This window comes from Triticum urartu, chromosome 2A (genome assembly GCF_056163025.1).
Source record: "Triticum urartu cultivar PI428250 chromosome 2A, HENAU_Tu73, whole genome shotgun sequence".
Classification (NCBI taxonomy): domain Eukaryota; kingdom Viridiplantae; phylum Streptophyta; class Magnoliopsida; order Poales; family Poaceae; genus Triticum; species Triticum urartu.
This window is the reverse complement of record NC_141874.1, coordinates 640,507,828-640,522,390: the sequence shown is the minus strand read 5'-3', so window position 1 is coordinate 640,522,390 and position 14,563 is coordinate 640,507,828. Positions and strand designations below refer to the sequence as shown.

The window sequence follows — 14,563 nt, the reverse complement described above, 5'->3', positions numbered from 1 at the left end:
ATGTATGTTGTCTAGCCTCTAGTGGTGTTATGTGAATGTCGACTACATAACACTTCACCATTATTTGGGCCTAGAGGAAGGCATTGGGAAGTAATAAGTAGATGATGGGTTGCTAGAGTGACAGAAGTTTAAACCTAGTTTATGCGTTGCTTCATAAGTGGCTGATTTGGATCCACATGTTTCATGCTATGGTTAGGTTTACCTTAATACTTTTGTTGTAGTTGCGGATGCTTGCAATAGAGGTTAATCATAAGTGGGATGCTTGTTCAAGTAAGAACAGCACCCAAGCACCGGTCCACCCACATATCAAATTATCAAAGTATCGAACACGAATCATATGAACGTGATGAAAACTAGCTTGACGATATTCCCATGTGTCCTCGGGAGAGCTTTTCCTATTATAAGAGTTTGTTCCGGCTTGTCCTTTGCTACAAAAGGATTGGGCCACCTTGCTGCACTTTATTTACTTTTGTTACTTGTTGCTCGTTACAATTTATCCTATCACAAAACTATCTGTTACCACTTATTTCAGTAGTTGCAGAGAATACCTTGCTAAAAATCGCTTATCATTTCCTTCTGCTCCTCGTTGGGTTCGACAGTCTTACTTATCGAAAGGACTACGATAGATCCCCTATACTTGTGGGTCATCAAATGCTCACTAATCTCAATTCATCTTGTTCAGTTCTGCAAGATGGCCTGGATCCCCGTGATCTTCTCCTTCAGCTTCTCCTCTGCCTTCATGAGCTCAGTAATCTTAAACTCTTGCATCTGCTTCTCTTCATTATGGTTTTCCTTGAGCTTCAGCAGATCGGCAACCTGGAACTTCAACTCTAGCTTCTCTTGGGTGAGCTTCTCCTCAAACTTTGTGAACTCTGCATTCTTGAACTCCAAATTCATCCTAGCCTCACTCATCAATTCCTTCTCTTTCATATTCTTCAACTTCAGGTTTTGGATGACAGTTGCTCGAGCACTTGTCAGGTTGCACAGGAGTTCATACTTCTGTTGAAGCTTCTCTATAGCTGCATCTTTCTTTGTCATGTCTGCATTCATACCAGCCACCAATTCAGCTCTGCATTGGTGCTGATATGTGACAGCGGACTGCAGATAACTGAAATCCACAACCCTATCCTGCTGAAAGTCCACAAGTTGATGCACATCTTTCACTAACTTGTCATAGTCTGCATCCAGCTTGTTCTTTTCTTTTGTCAAATGATGAATAGTTAAAGCACTTTGAAGATTATCACTCACCCTAGCAGACTTGCTCTATTCAACCATTGACCAAAGCTTCAACAATGCATTCTCCATTGTTGGGGGCCATTGCTCATCAACCCACTGAACAAACCCACAATTCTGACCTTCCTGGAAAAATTAGAAGGGAAAAATTCAGTACAGTACAACTACTAAGAGTACTAAGCAACAATTAGTTCATGGCAGTACCTAATGTTGGCACTGACATTAACTCATTTTGCACATCCATTTGGTAAGCAACAGGAGCACATTGTAAAATAAATTGATGTAATCCTACAATGGATGATCAATATATTTACCAGGTAGCAGAGTAACACTCCATTCAACTTAGAAGTTGCTAAGCAGCCATGTGCTAAGCAACAACACTTGCTAAGAATTGACCATTAATATAATGGAATCCTAACAGTAATAAGCAATACAATGTGAACTACTTTTCCCAGCTAAATACACTAAACTAGCCTGCAGCAACAAACTAGCTAATGAGACTACCTACTGTCAGCAGTAAGCAATTGTTACTAACTGCCTCCACTGAACTTAATATTGAGCAACACTGCATTTGTAAACAAGTGTAAATAAATAGCATGTGCACACAACATGAGCATATATTTTAGCAGAAATGCATTCCACTAAACTTAATAATGAGCATTCCCACAATGAGCACTATAGTAGGGCACATATGACTAACAAATTGAGCATACACATAACTGAATCATAGGTGGCAAACAAGACTCTGCCACTTTCAATGAACACATCCAGTGCTAATCACCAAGGCAAGAAAAATACCAGCTCTGCACATGCTAAGAACCTTCTCCCAGTGATTGTTCCTTCAAACACAACAAGCCTCCTTGATGGCTTCCCATGCTTCTCATAGACCACCATTAGATCTAGCTCAAGGCCCTTGTAATCCGGTTCCTCAAGTGAGAAAGGCACCTGCACAGTCAAAAGCACAGCACGAGGACACATCAAATCAAACGAAATCCTCACAACAAAGACCACCTACACACAAAAATCCCTAATTTTCCTAAACCTAACCCTAACCCTAGCTCCAATGGAGTAACTTACCTGGTTCAGCCCATCGGTGGAGGACTCGGAGTGCATGTATGGGAGGCTTGAGTTGTCATCGCTGCTCTCGTCCTCCAGAACCATGGCTACGGCGGCGTGGTGTGGCGGCCGGCGGCGGCGGGCGCAGGCGATGGCGAGGCAGAGAGTAGGAAGAAAGGAAGAAGAAGGCGAGCGGGGTCGGGGTCGGGTCTGGCTCGGTCGCACAGGCGCGACTATAACAGTGCGAGCCGGCCTCGTCCTAGTCAGCGCACGGGCACACGCGCACTGGCCAGCATGGCGCCTGACGGGCGGGCCCAACCGGTCAGTTTTTCTGTCAATATGTATAAAACACACTTTTAGTCTTTTTTGCAACGGCTCGCCCCAATCTTGGTACTGACACGTAAAAATTACCAACCTTGGTACCAATCTGCTTCCAATGCCTCAATTGTGGTACTTTTGTGCAATTTACTCCGTCGGTGCAGATGAACTGCAGTCTGCCTCCGCCGAGCCTTGCTCAGATGCTGGACTTGATGCCGGATTAATGTCCTTCGGCTTTACATGTCGGATCAGCTTTGATTCTTTTTTTTAATATTTTATTTTTTACAAACTTATCAAAACTATAATATCGATTTCAAAAATTGCATTTCTAGGATCTCGTCGGTCGCGTGTCGGCCGAAGGGGCGCTTTTGGTTCGTAGCCATGCTCAGCCAGTTTTTGTCCGCGCCTCGGCCGAAGAGGATCTTTTGTTCACGCATGGGCTAAACATGTGATCTTCGTTTTAGCTCCAGCCGGAAATCATCTCTTCGGTCATGTTAGGTCGAAGAGGACTTCTAGGCCCACCTCTTTGCATGAACAACCGAAGTTGCATGTTGTTATTAGTTCGGATGATTCCGTCGTGGATGAGAAGTTTTTTTCTTTTTCCGACTGTCCTTCATCATTCTCTCTCACGCCATTTTTTCCTTCCCGCTCTTTTTCTTCCCGCCATCTCACTCTTGTCATACAACTCCATCTCCGAGGCCATAGTAAACAGTGAAATTCCCGGATTCAGACATGTCACGTGCTACACAAAGTTGTATTGCCATCTAACACATTGAACAAATAGTCGACCCTAACAACCGTAATTTTTCATGTAAAATAATCTAACAAAACACTAGGGGATACTATCACCACTACACTGCTCCAGTTGCTGCATCTACGCATCTCAACATATATCTACACTAAATTAACCTTAATTACTTGAAATGTAAACAAAACCTATCCAATTTCATACCTCAACAAAGACTTCCCATGCCAACTAGGGTCGATTCCCATCTCCCCGAATGGGCCGCAAATTAGCATCTGAGCCCGATGATAAACTCAGAGTTGAGTCCGGTCGCATCCAGCAGTTGCTTGCGTCAACCATCTACAAAGATGTTCTTCGCCGACCCACAAATGCGGGAGGACGTGGACACTCGCATAAAGCTACAGGGTTAGGACCTCATGCCTTTCACAAAGCTAGGTGACATTCTCCGGGAAAGGCCGAAGGCGACATGCAAGAAGTGATTGACGATGTCCGTTTAGTACTTTGTGTACGACGAACATTGAATTTGTGTACGACAAAACTTTGTGATGTAAACGGTCTTCCTAAACATGCGTAGCGCTCTAGTTTGGTACGATTAACTTCGTTGTTTTACTATGTTGCTTCTATTTGCTAACATTTTAACTCTTTCTCTTGGTGTTGCTTAAGTATTATGTTGCATATTATCTATGAATTTGCTTCTGATGCATCTGTGTTAGGGATATAGATGACGAAGAAGTGGTATGTCATGTACAAGTACAAAGGGAGGGTTCCACGAGTCTACAACGAGTAGTCAGAGTGCCAAGCCCAAGTGGATCGCTTCGGGCGGCAGACACAAAGGGTTTGAAAGTAAAAGCCAAGCAGGAGCTAGTTACTTGAAGTTCATGCTAGCGGGAGAGAGGAAGAAGAACCGTCTGAAGAACTACTTCATAATCCCTTTCTTTCCCATCGTGATCGGTTTTTTGTTGTATGTGGTCATAGTTTATATCGATGATGAAACATATGTGTATGATCATGTAGTTGTATTCGAGACTTGTAATAACTTGTATCACTATTTGGATGATGATGAGACATTGTTGTATCACTATGATGACGATGATGAGACATTGCCTATATTGTTTGGTTTATACATTTTTCTGTTTGTACGGTACTGGTACTTCGGTAAATAGTATGATATTAAATTATGGTTCGGTTTCAGTATGTATTGAATTTATTTTGTCATGTTTTCGGTATATACCATAATAATCAAAGTTGATACAGATTTAAAAATAACACAATGATATTTTATAAATTTATGACTTAGGGGTCTAAATGTGGTTTTATTTTGAAACCAGACGAAACCATTAGAAATGCTTTCTGCTAAGTGTGTTGTGCATCGCAAGAAATAAAAGAATATAATCAAAAATAGTGCATGCACTAATTTGCATTGGGCACACACAAAAGGGTACACACCGACACGGCCAACTCAAAAAAATAAGGGAAACGTTTGGGCGCGGTGCACCGGTCGAACTTTCAGCCGGCTCGCTCGCCACACTAGCCCAACGCGCAATACGCAGTGGCCCCCGCGCACCCCGTCTCCATCTCCTACCTCCAGCTCTCATGCGCGCATCCCCTCCCCCTCCCCAGGCTGCGACGGAGGCCACCACGAGCTCCATCGCTGGCGGCCAGGCGCTCCCTCGCGCACCCGCCATGGCTGCCTGCTGCCATGGCCAGATCCATCCCCTACCTACATCCTTCAGGCGCACACATCCCCTCCCCCTCTCCTATCGGGCTGCGACTGGGCCACCACAGGCTCCATCGACGACGGTCAAGCGCTCCCTCGCCGGCCGCCATGGCTGCTTACCGCCATGGCCGGATCCACCCGCGTATACAAGTGTTGCAACCGTCACCTAGAAAATCTTCAACAGCTATTGAAAAAAGCTTCAACCATAGACACAGAAAGCTTCAATGGCACTTCATAATAAGGGGAAGCTGCAACCGTAGTCAGAGGCGAAGGACCAAAAATATTTAAGGTGTGGGGAAGTCTTAAGAAAAGATCTTTTTTATGCAAATCAAAAGATTCAACACACATTACAAACAAAAAACCAAATACAATAAAAATGTAGTCATGTTTCAATAGGAAAACAACCTTAAACATACCGATAATGAAGCTTTCAATGCCGCCTAGAAGACCCAGGCAATGGCAATGCCCTGCCCTCATTCTAAAAATCTTCCTCGATTTTAAGATCAATACTTTTGAAGATCTCTCGCTCAAGATAACAAATCATCAAATCATTAAGCGAACCATCTGTCATCCTGCTGCGCAACTCAATCTTGATGATTTTCATTGATGAGAAGGCCCTTTCAATTGTTGTCGTCGCTACCGGTAGTAGCAATTCCAACTCCATGAGGCGATATACAGTAGGAAACATGACATGCCTTTGAAGTTCGACCATCATTTTAGCTAGGTTTGCAATATCATGACAAAATCTAAAGTCTTCAATTCTTCTCGTATGGATAATGAATAGATCTAGGTTATCTTCTATATGTTCACGTTCATAATTAGAGAAATCATCATGATAAATCTATGTGAGCCTAGCAAGCTTATTCAGGTTGAACCTAGAAAAGGAGTTTCTTAGGTCAAGACAAGAGAAGTTCTGGAGCAGGTTTGAAGATACCTCATCAAAACGATGATCAAACTCCGTGGTGATGGAATCTATAGCAGCATAGAAGGTGTCCACACGAAAAAAAAGATCAGCCATGACAAGGTCTTTTTGAATTGTCCCGGAAGTCATTTTGGCATTTTTAGGACGTAGCCCATCAAATGCAACCTTGTTGTCATCACTGGAGCTTGCTGCCGCCGCCGTTTAAGCCCCAAGCACGTCGGCGCCGTAGCCTATCCCGTCGCCAGTTGCCCGCCCGGATCGCGACCTGACCAGCCACCATCTTGCAATTGCTCAGGGTTCGTCGCTTGCGCGTGCGTGTGGGTTGGCCCTCAATGGAATCGACGAGCTCGACCGCTTCCTGTTTGTGCCAGCAGGCCCAACTCGTGCGTTCTTGTGTTTGCCGGCCCAACTCATGCGTGCGGCGTGCCTGTGTGCCAGCGGCCTTTTTCTCGCTGCACTAGAACGAGGAAACAAGACAATCGACAATACATGCGTATGTATACATTTGTTTATGCCTAGAATCAAGGTATGGCGACTGCCATATCTTGCCCACCGGGGGCCTCTGCCAGTGACCGTAGTTGGATTTTGCTACTACCGGCTAAGCTTTTTGCTACATCCATCAAGCGGAGCTGCGACCTCGCGACGACAACAACGACGTTTTTGCTGCAACCGTAGTAGATTTTTGCTACTACCGCTGAAATTTTTTGCTACATCCATGTAAGGCGGAGTTGCGACCTCGCGAAGACGGCGACGGTGTTTGATTTTTGCTGCAACCGTAGTTATTTTTTGCTACTACGGGTGAAGTTTTTTGCTACATCCATTCAAAATGGCGTTGATTGACTGACGACCGCCATCGACATAATTCCCTGCAGCGAGCATCAATGGCGAGGGGCGGCGGCCGAGCTACAACCGCCGCCGTCAAGAGCTGCAACGCGGGTGGATTTGTTGCATGGCGACCGGCGACGAGGACGGCTGGCGACGACGGGGACCGACGGCCACCAGAGAGGACAGGAGTCGCGGCGCCGCGCTCCCCCGAACAGGATTGCCCGAGGAAGAAGAAAGAGAGCTGGCGATGATTCGTTTTTTTTTTTTTGCTTGGATCTGATCGAACGGTTGAGCGCACATGGCATCGGGCGGTTGCGGTGCGATCGGCCGAAACTTTCGGCCGGCGCACCGGCGCAGAGTGCTGCCCAAAAAAAAAAGAGATATCACTTCTACCCCCAAGCGTCCCACGTCAAAAAACATCAAGAACCAAAAAGAATCGACGTTGAAGGAAAAGGATTCTCGCGCCTCACGGTCTCGTGACCCTCTCCTCGTCGCCATGCACCGGCCAGGGCAGCACCGTACCACATACATGGGCGACGGACGCGCCCCCACCGAATCGACCGCGCCGCTGCCTGCCGACTGATGCCGCCCACAAACGGACGAGCCACCCCTCCGTGGCCAAATGCCCGCCACTCCGCCCATCACGGAACGCGCCGGGCGTTTTGCCGGAAATCCAAATCCACCGTAGCCCGCACCGACGAGCCCATTGCCCCAGCCCCGAAGACGTAACGGCGACGTGCCTGCCGCTGCAACGCACGGGGCAGTCAATGTGGCACAAGCCCAACGCACGACACGACGTCCCAAACTGACCGAGCCGCGAGTCCGCACTCCCCCAGAGTCCACCTGCACACACAGGCCTCGCCTGACCTCGGCGACCTGTATAAAAGACACGAGCACACGGCGGCATCGGCAACCCACCGGTCCACCGCAGCAGGCACGCACGCCTTCCTCGCGCGTTCCCAGTCGCAGGCCCCAGCCCCGGCCTTTAAAAACCCGTGAGCCCCCGACTCGCCGCTCGCCACGGCAAAAAGCACGAGCACCATGGCCGGGTACCGCCGCACCATCTCGTTCCCGACCCCGAAGGCGGCGGCGGCCGCCAGCGGCAAGCTCGCGGCGGCCTACCGCGTCCGCTCCGCCAGCCTCCCCTGCCGCTTCCACCCGCTGGTGCTGCAGCTCGACGACGACGTCGCCGCGCTGCGCCTCGTGCTCGGCGGCCAGGCCCCGTCCTGCTCGGCGCCCTCCGTCTCCGCGGCCGCCTCGCACATCGGCCGGGTGCTGGCCTCGCTCTCGGACCTGCTCCACCACCCGCAGGCGCAGGAGCCGCTGCGCCGCCTCGGCATGTCCCCGCTGGCCGAGCGCCTGCTCGACGACTTCCTCCGCCTCGCCGACGCGCACGGCAGCTTCCGCCAGGCGCTCGTCGCGCTCGCGGCGCTCCAGGCCGAGACGCGCGCCGCGCTGCGCCGCGGCGACCCCGGGCGCCTGGCGTCCGCGGCCCGCGCGCAGCGCCGCGCCGGGCGCGACCTCCCGCGCCTCGCGGCCGCCGCGCGCGCCGTGGCCACCAGGGCCCCCACGCCGCTCCCCGAGGACCTCCAGCCCGAGACCGCGGCCCTCGGCGCGGCGATCGCCGACTCGACCGTCGCCGTGGCGTCCGCCTCCGTGGCCGTCTTCTCCGGCGTTTCCTCCCTCTCCAACGCGGCCGCCGCCGCCCGCGTCGAGGTCGCCTCCACGCCGTGCTGGGTCACCGCGCCCTCAAGATTCTCCGCCGCGTCCGCATCAGACGCGCCAAGAAGCAGCCACCAGCGCGTGTGGTGGGTGGCGGACCTGGTGCGCTGGATGTCGCGCGCGAAGCGCCGGTCGGCCGGGAAACATAACACCACCAACGACGACGACGCGTCCACCTCGTCCACGTTGCAGCTCCGGCCGGAGGCGCGGATGAAGCCGGAGGAGAGAGCCCGCAAGGCCGCGTTCGAGCTCCACGACAGCCTGGAGCGGTGCATCGCGAGCGTGGACGGCAGCGGCGAGAAGGTGTTCCGGGCGCTGATCAACACCAGAGTCTCCCTGCTCAACATCCTCAGCCCAACCTTCTGATCCCACAGCAGTTTCACGTCCAAACGAAATTTAGGAAACGTTTTGCTTGAGCTTTCGTGGCTTGGACAGGATTTGTATATAGTACTCTACTACTAGTGGTATATTGTCCCGCGGGACGCGGCCTTCGCATGCGTTCGCCTGCATCTATCAACGGATTTGGAACCTGGCGTTACGAATCGCGCAATCTGCATTTCTCGGCCCGGCTCTTGACAGCAACCCTCCCAAATGAATTCAGACGCCGCGTATTCTTGTTCCCGGCAAAGATCCACGCCCTTGGCGTTGCCCGGTGAACTTTCTAGATCGAGCGGAAATTTTGGCTCATGTGATCGACCACAGAATATGCCAAGAAAAAAGTTGGTATACGATTGTGTGACCCCAAAGTCGCCAGCTTAGGTGAACCGAACGAACCGCAAGAAGGGATCCCTTTGGGTACCTGAAACGCTATGAATTTCGTGGCGGCGGTTGCAAAGCTGCAAGGAAAAGCGAGGCGGGAACGTCAGCAGAGCGGTACTGCTAATAACCGGTTAACCGAACCACACACAGGTCGCCATTGGCCTTGGCGAGCACGTATGGGAGCTCGCACGAGGAAGCCACGTGCTGTCTGTCGGGTCCGGGCCGTGCCAACCCTGCCCGCTGCCGGAGGGGGACAGGCTTGACTTGAGCGGCGGCAAGTGGTGCGTCTGTGCTGTGTGGGCAGGTGGCGGGGGGGCACCGCCGGCCGCGACAGCTCCGATCCACGGTGCGCACTCTACTGCACTGCACACGCATAATGCGTTCGCGTTCGGTGATGAGGATGAGTCGGTGCGGTGCGGATGCCCTCTTCGCTGCCTTTTCCACTTGCCCCGCCAAGCCGCCCCTCATTCACAAAGACCTAGGGTGCCGTCAGCTTGGCAAAAATATCATGCGCGTTGTCACGGAGCAACTACACCCGAGCTCCTCCGCTATATGTCGTGCAGACCGCATGGTATGTGATCGGTCATAAAATCGTGACTCGGCCAGACTCCTCAACCCGGCCTTGTATGCCCGACAGACAGGACCCATCAGAATTCCATCAAATCCCTCCCGGCCTCGTCCTTCTTTCGGCGTTCTGGCCTCTCAGCGCCGTGGTATGTCTAGCTATCGTCGGCCTCCGCCTTGCCCTCTACGTTTTTAATAAATTGCCCAAATAGGTTTTTTAATTCTTTTGTAGGCCAAATACTGGATTATGAGGGTTCGTCGAATGAGGAACATGAAAACAAGGAGCTTGATAAATTATTGCAAAATGAGTTTGATGTTTGTTGGAGTCAGGCGAAGATGCCGAGATGATCATGGTCATGAGCATCAAAAAGGAAATGGAGAGGAAGGTGTAGCACATTCTAAACTTTAAGGGTTCGGTTAAAGGAAGAAGAGTTTTCGGTCGGGATCGGGTCGATGAAGAACGGCTGCTCTACAATGACTATTTTATGTTTAAACTACTATTATTTTCACCACGAGCAAATGTTTTACGTGGGATATTCGAGTGTGCGATGGACATGCATGGATTTGATGATTTTGATATGAATATGGCTGTGTGACAAAAGGTCTCGCGTCCGGGTGCGTTTCGCGAACGTAGGGCTCAGCTTAACCAAGTCCCGATCCAGATGCTCTGACGCCCTGCATGCAGCGGTGACGGCAAAAATATCATGCGATTCGTCACTGGCGCGATAGTTTTGGCGACAATCATGTGCGTTGGCGATGAACGTGTGGGATCATGCGAGGGGCATGTGAGGCGTCATGTGATAAACTGGATGCAACAGAAAAGATATTCCGTTTCTCCCAGGGCCGGCGTCCGGCGACGCGACACATGAGGGCACAGCTAGCACATTTTCCCTCTCGGTGGCAGAACCACGTCCGATTCCTTTCTGTGTAAAGAACAGCGACAATTTGACCCCTCGCTCACGCACGACGTTGCAGGCCCCGCACCCTCAGCTCAACCTCAACGCATTGTAAAATGATCTGAAGGCTTCAGAACGAAGCAGTCAGTCAAAGCGTCAAAACCAAAACCATGGCCGGCACTCCGGCACGGCGAGAGCCGGTTCGTCGGCGGGAGCGGTCGTGCCGCGTGGCTCGCAGCTGCGACGGACCGCCCAGCTCGACGCGCTTTCGCACGAAGCACCGGCGGGCACGCACGTTGTACGCTCGTCTTCGACCAGCCACTCTGCCTGCCAGGCTCGCCATTAATCCCCCCACTCCCTGTTGTAGTAGTACAGATCAAACCGTCGAGCGAGCGGCCACATGTGGGAGGAAGACGGTTGGTTTCTTCTTTGTTTAAGGTAGAGCGTAGGCAATGGCGAATATGGCGCAGCGCTTGTGCCCGGTTGGTTCCCGACACGGTGCTCCCCCGGGGTCGGCACGTGAACCCGTTTCATTCGCACGTTGCTGTACCTCTACACGTTGCTGCTGCGGCCTTGCAGGGATGGTTCTCGTCTCGTCGCGCGTCCGCTTTTCTCATGCGTGCATGGCCTCTGCTGTGCGCTGTCCCGTGTCGCCCGGCTGGCTGGCTGGCTGGCTTGATCCAACAGCTGCGGCCTGCGGTGCGTCAGTCCGTGCCACGATGATGGGATGCGTACGCTGCTGCAGTCCTGCTGGTGCCGCACCTGCTGCTACAGGCCTACAGCACCACCAGTGCATATTCGGGGACGTATATTCGTTCCTAACAGTGAAACCAGAAAATGGACGAAATCATCGTATATTTCTCGGATGCCAAAACGTTTTAGAAAAATAGATACGTAGATGCTGCTCTTTGGATGCCTGCAATTTTTTATTAAAACCAAAACACGGATTGATTCAACTTTTTTCAGGAAAGCAAAAGTTGTTTGTTTTTAAATAAAATTTGACACGCTTTCTTTTTTAAAAAAAAAAACTTTCAATCTATTCATCTTCAATCATGGTAGTACAACGGACACTAGAAATAATAAAAATTACATCCAAAACCGTAGACCACCTAGCGACGACTACAAGCACTAAAGCGAGCCGAAGGCGCACCGCTGTCATCGTCCCTCCCTCGCCAGAGCCGGGCAAACATTGTTATAGTAGACAGTCGAAAAATCGTCGTGCTAAGGCTCATGAAACCAACGCACCAGAACAACAACCGCCGCATATGAAGAGTGTAGATCAAAAGGATCCAACCTGAAGACACAAGAACGAAGACGAACAATGAACAGATCCGAGCAAATCCACCAAAGACAGATCCGCTGGAGACACACCTTCACGCGCCCACCGATGATGCTACACACATCACCGGAACGGGGACTAGATTGGAAGACCTTTATTCCATCTTCAGGGAGCCGCCGCCGTCTCGCCTTTCTGAGCAGGACACAAACTCTAACAAAGCTTAAAAAAAATATGAAAGCGGAGCCCTCCACTGGCAAGGGCCGAGATCCACTCCACCTCCATGGCCCTAAAGCCACCGGAGACGGGACGGACCGGTGCCGGCGCCGGTGGGAGGCAAAGAATCTTAGTTTTGGGGAGGCGGCGGCTGGCTACGTTGGAGGCGGCATCAATGATGTAATTAAATTTGACACGCTTTCTTTTTGCTACTTTCACGTGTTGTTTAAAAAACAACATTATAACTTTTGAACAAGGGGATGATACATAAACATAAAAGAAACGGCTAAAATCTGACACCAGATTTTTAGCACTTTGGAGCAAACGTACTGGATGCCGTTAGATTTGGGCGCACGGATATTGATGCACAAGGTGAGCCACTCCAGAATTTTTTTTGTTCGATCGGACGTGTCGACCGGCAAACGACGAACACACCTTATCCTCTCTCTGTCACCCCTATCCTGCATCTCCTGCTCGCTCTAGAATCTGCTCTCGAACTCCTGCATCACAATCTTTCTTTAGTTAGCATGCAATTCCGAGAGAGGTTGTACCTTCAATTCACGTATTGCCCAAATCACTAATTAAAGAATACTCGTTGTAAAGAATACTCCATTTTCTTAAGTCGGTGACAGCATGTCACTTGTCGCAACTTAGGAGTTTTTTTTTCATAAATCTGTTTATTTAAAATGTTTTATCTTTTAAACCGTGCATCCAAATCTTGAACCGTTTTGATCATTGGATTCCTCGCGTCGAGATCTTCAAACCTAGATCCCATGTTGATAGGTTCTGACGAACGTTTTTTCATGAAAAAATCGGACGAAAAAACCGGGAGAAAAAACCGAACCGGGAGCACGGTTTTTTCCTTTCCGAAAGAGGCACGCCCGTGCCTCGCGAAATCACACCCGTGCCTCTCGTGGAAGCAAAATCATGACTCTCATGGAAGGAAAAAAAACAGAAAACGCGTTTTTTCAGTTTTCGAGAGGCACAACCGTGACTCTCGCGAAAGCACACCCGTGACACTCGTGAAAAAAACAGAAAACGCGTATTTCCCACCCTTTTTGAGATGCACGGCCGCGACTCTCGTGAAAGCACAACCTTGCCTCTCGCGGAAGCAAAACCGTAACTCTCGTGAAAGAAAAAAAAACAGAAAACGCGTTTTGTTTTTCCATTTCCGAGAGGCACGGCCGTGACTCTCGCGAAAGAAAAAAACAGAAAACGCGTTTTTTCGTTTCCGTAAGGCACGGTCGTGACTCTCGCTAAAACACAACCGTGCCTCTCGCGGAAAAAAACCGTGACTTTCGCGAAAGAAAAATAACGTGTTTTTTTCACGCAATTTTTTTTTCAAATTTTTTTGATCGAAAAGCTAAGGAAGACCGGGGGAAAACCAAAACGTCGAAAAAACTCAGAAAAAAACCGTTTAAAAAACCGAAAACGTGTGCGGAAAAAAGAAAAAAGCAAAATTCGAAGGGAGCGTCCAGAGCGCGACACGTGGCGAATAGCTGAGAGCACGCCAAGTGGCGCTGATCGTTGCGAGGTTCCCGAACGAGCGCTCGTTAACTAGTTGCTCCCACATATTGCGCAGTTTAGATGCGGGCAGTAGGGCCAGCTGTTTTTTTGTCGTTGACCGTGACATGAGATTGTAGACGGGGCCATGGAAAATTTTATTAAAGTCATGTTCAAGCCCATGACAATTTTCTCAGCAAATGTGTCCTTAATCATGGCTAATTTGTAGAGTCTTGTTTTTTGTATCAGTGCTTGGTGTCTCAGTAAAGTGCTTGGAGTTTCCCCCTATGTGTCATGGCAAAGCATTAACATGATTTACCCAAAACATGGCAAATTTTAATCCGAAAATTTGCCATGATCACACGAAAATTGAGAAAAAAATGGCATGTCTTCACACTTTCGCCATGGCAAATTTAGGTCTTCATGTGATTTGATGTTCAAATTCATATATATCATGGTGACAATTCTTGTTAACCTACCACGGCAAACTCTCCTTCTTCAAAAGGTTTGGCAAACTCTTTTGCAACAATGGCAAAAAAAAATTTTATGGGACCATGGCAAATTAAGTTCGTGGAGCATGGCAAATGTACTTTATGGATCATGGTAAATTCCTTTTTCTTTTGCTACAATGGCAAAAAGTACTTTTTTGTCATGGTACCATGGCAATTTTTGCTATATGAATGAGATGAACAAAATTATTTCACATACATGACAAATTTCTTATGCAAAGCATGACAATCTTAATTAAAATATCATGACAAATTTTGATATGCATCTGTCATGATAATTTTTGGTCTTAATTTGTGTCATT

At 49.5% G+C, this 14,563-nt stretch overlaps 2 protein-coding genes across 2 annotated transcripts; one reads left to right on the top strand and one right to left on the bottom strand.

Moving 5' to 3' along the window:
- Nucleotides 1–678: 678 nt before the first annotated feature.
- LOC147986361 (uncharacterized) lies at nt 679–2,394 on the bottom strand. The gene is made up of 4 exons (XM_087541977.1): nt 2,311–2,394; nt 2,054–2,178; nt 1,356–1,359; nt 679–1,263 (listed from the first exon to the last, which is right to left on the bottom strand). Exons 1-4 carry the CDS (start codon nt 2,392–2,394, stop codon nt 679–681), a joined length of 798 nt encoding a protein of 265 aa, XP_087398103.1.
- A 5,290-nt stretch (nt 2,395–7,684) lies between these two features.
- On the top strand, nt 7,685–9,088 carry LOC125533840 (uncharacterized). Its single transcript, XM_048697176.2, has one exon. It carries the CDS (start codon nt 7,858–7,860, stop codon nt 8,902–8,904), a length of 1,047 nt encoding a protein of 348 aa, XP_048553133.2. The 5' UTR covers nt 7,685–7,857; the 3' UTR covers nt 8,905–9,088.
- The last annotated feature ends 5,475 nt before the right edge of the window (nt 9,089–14,563 follow it).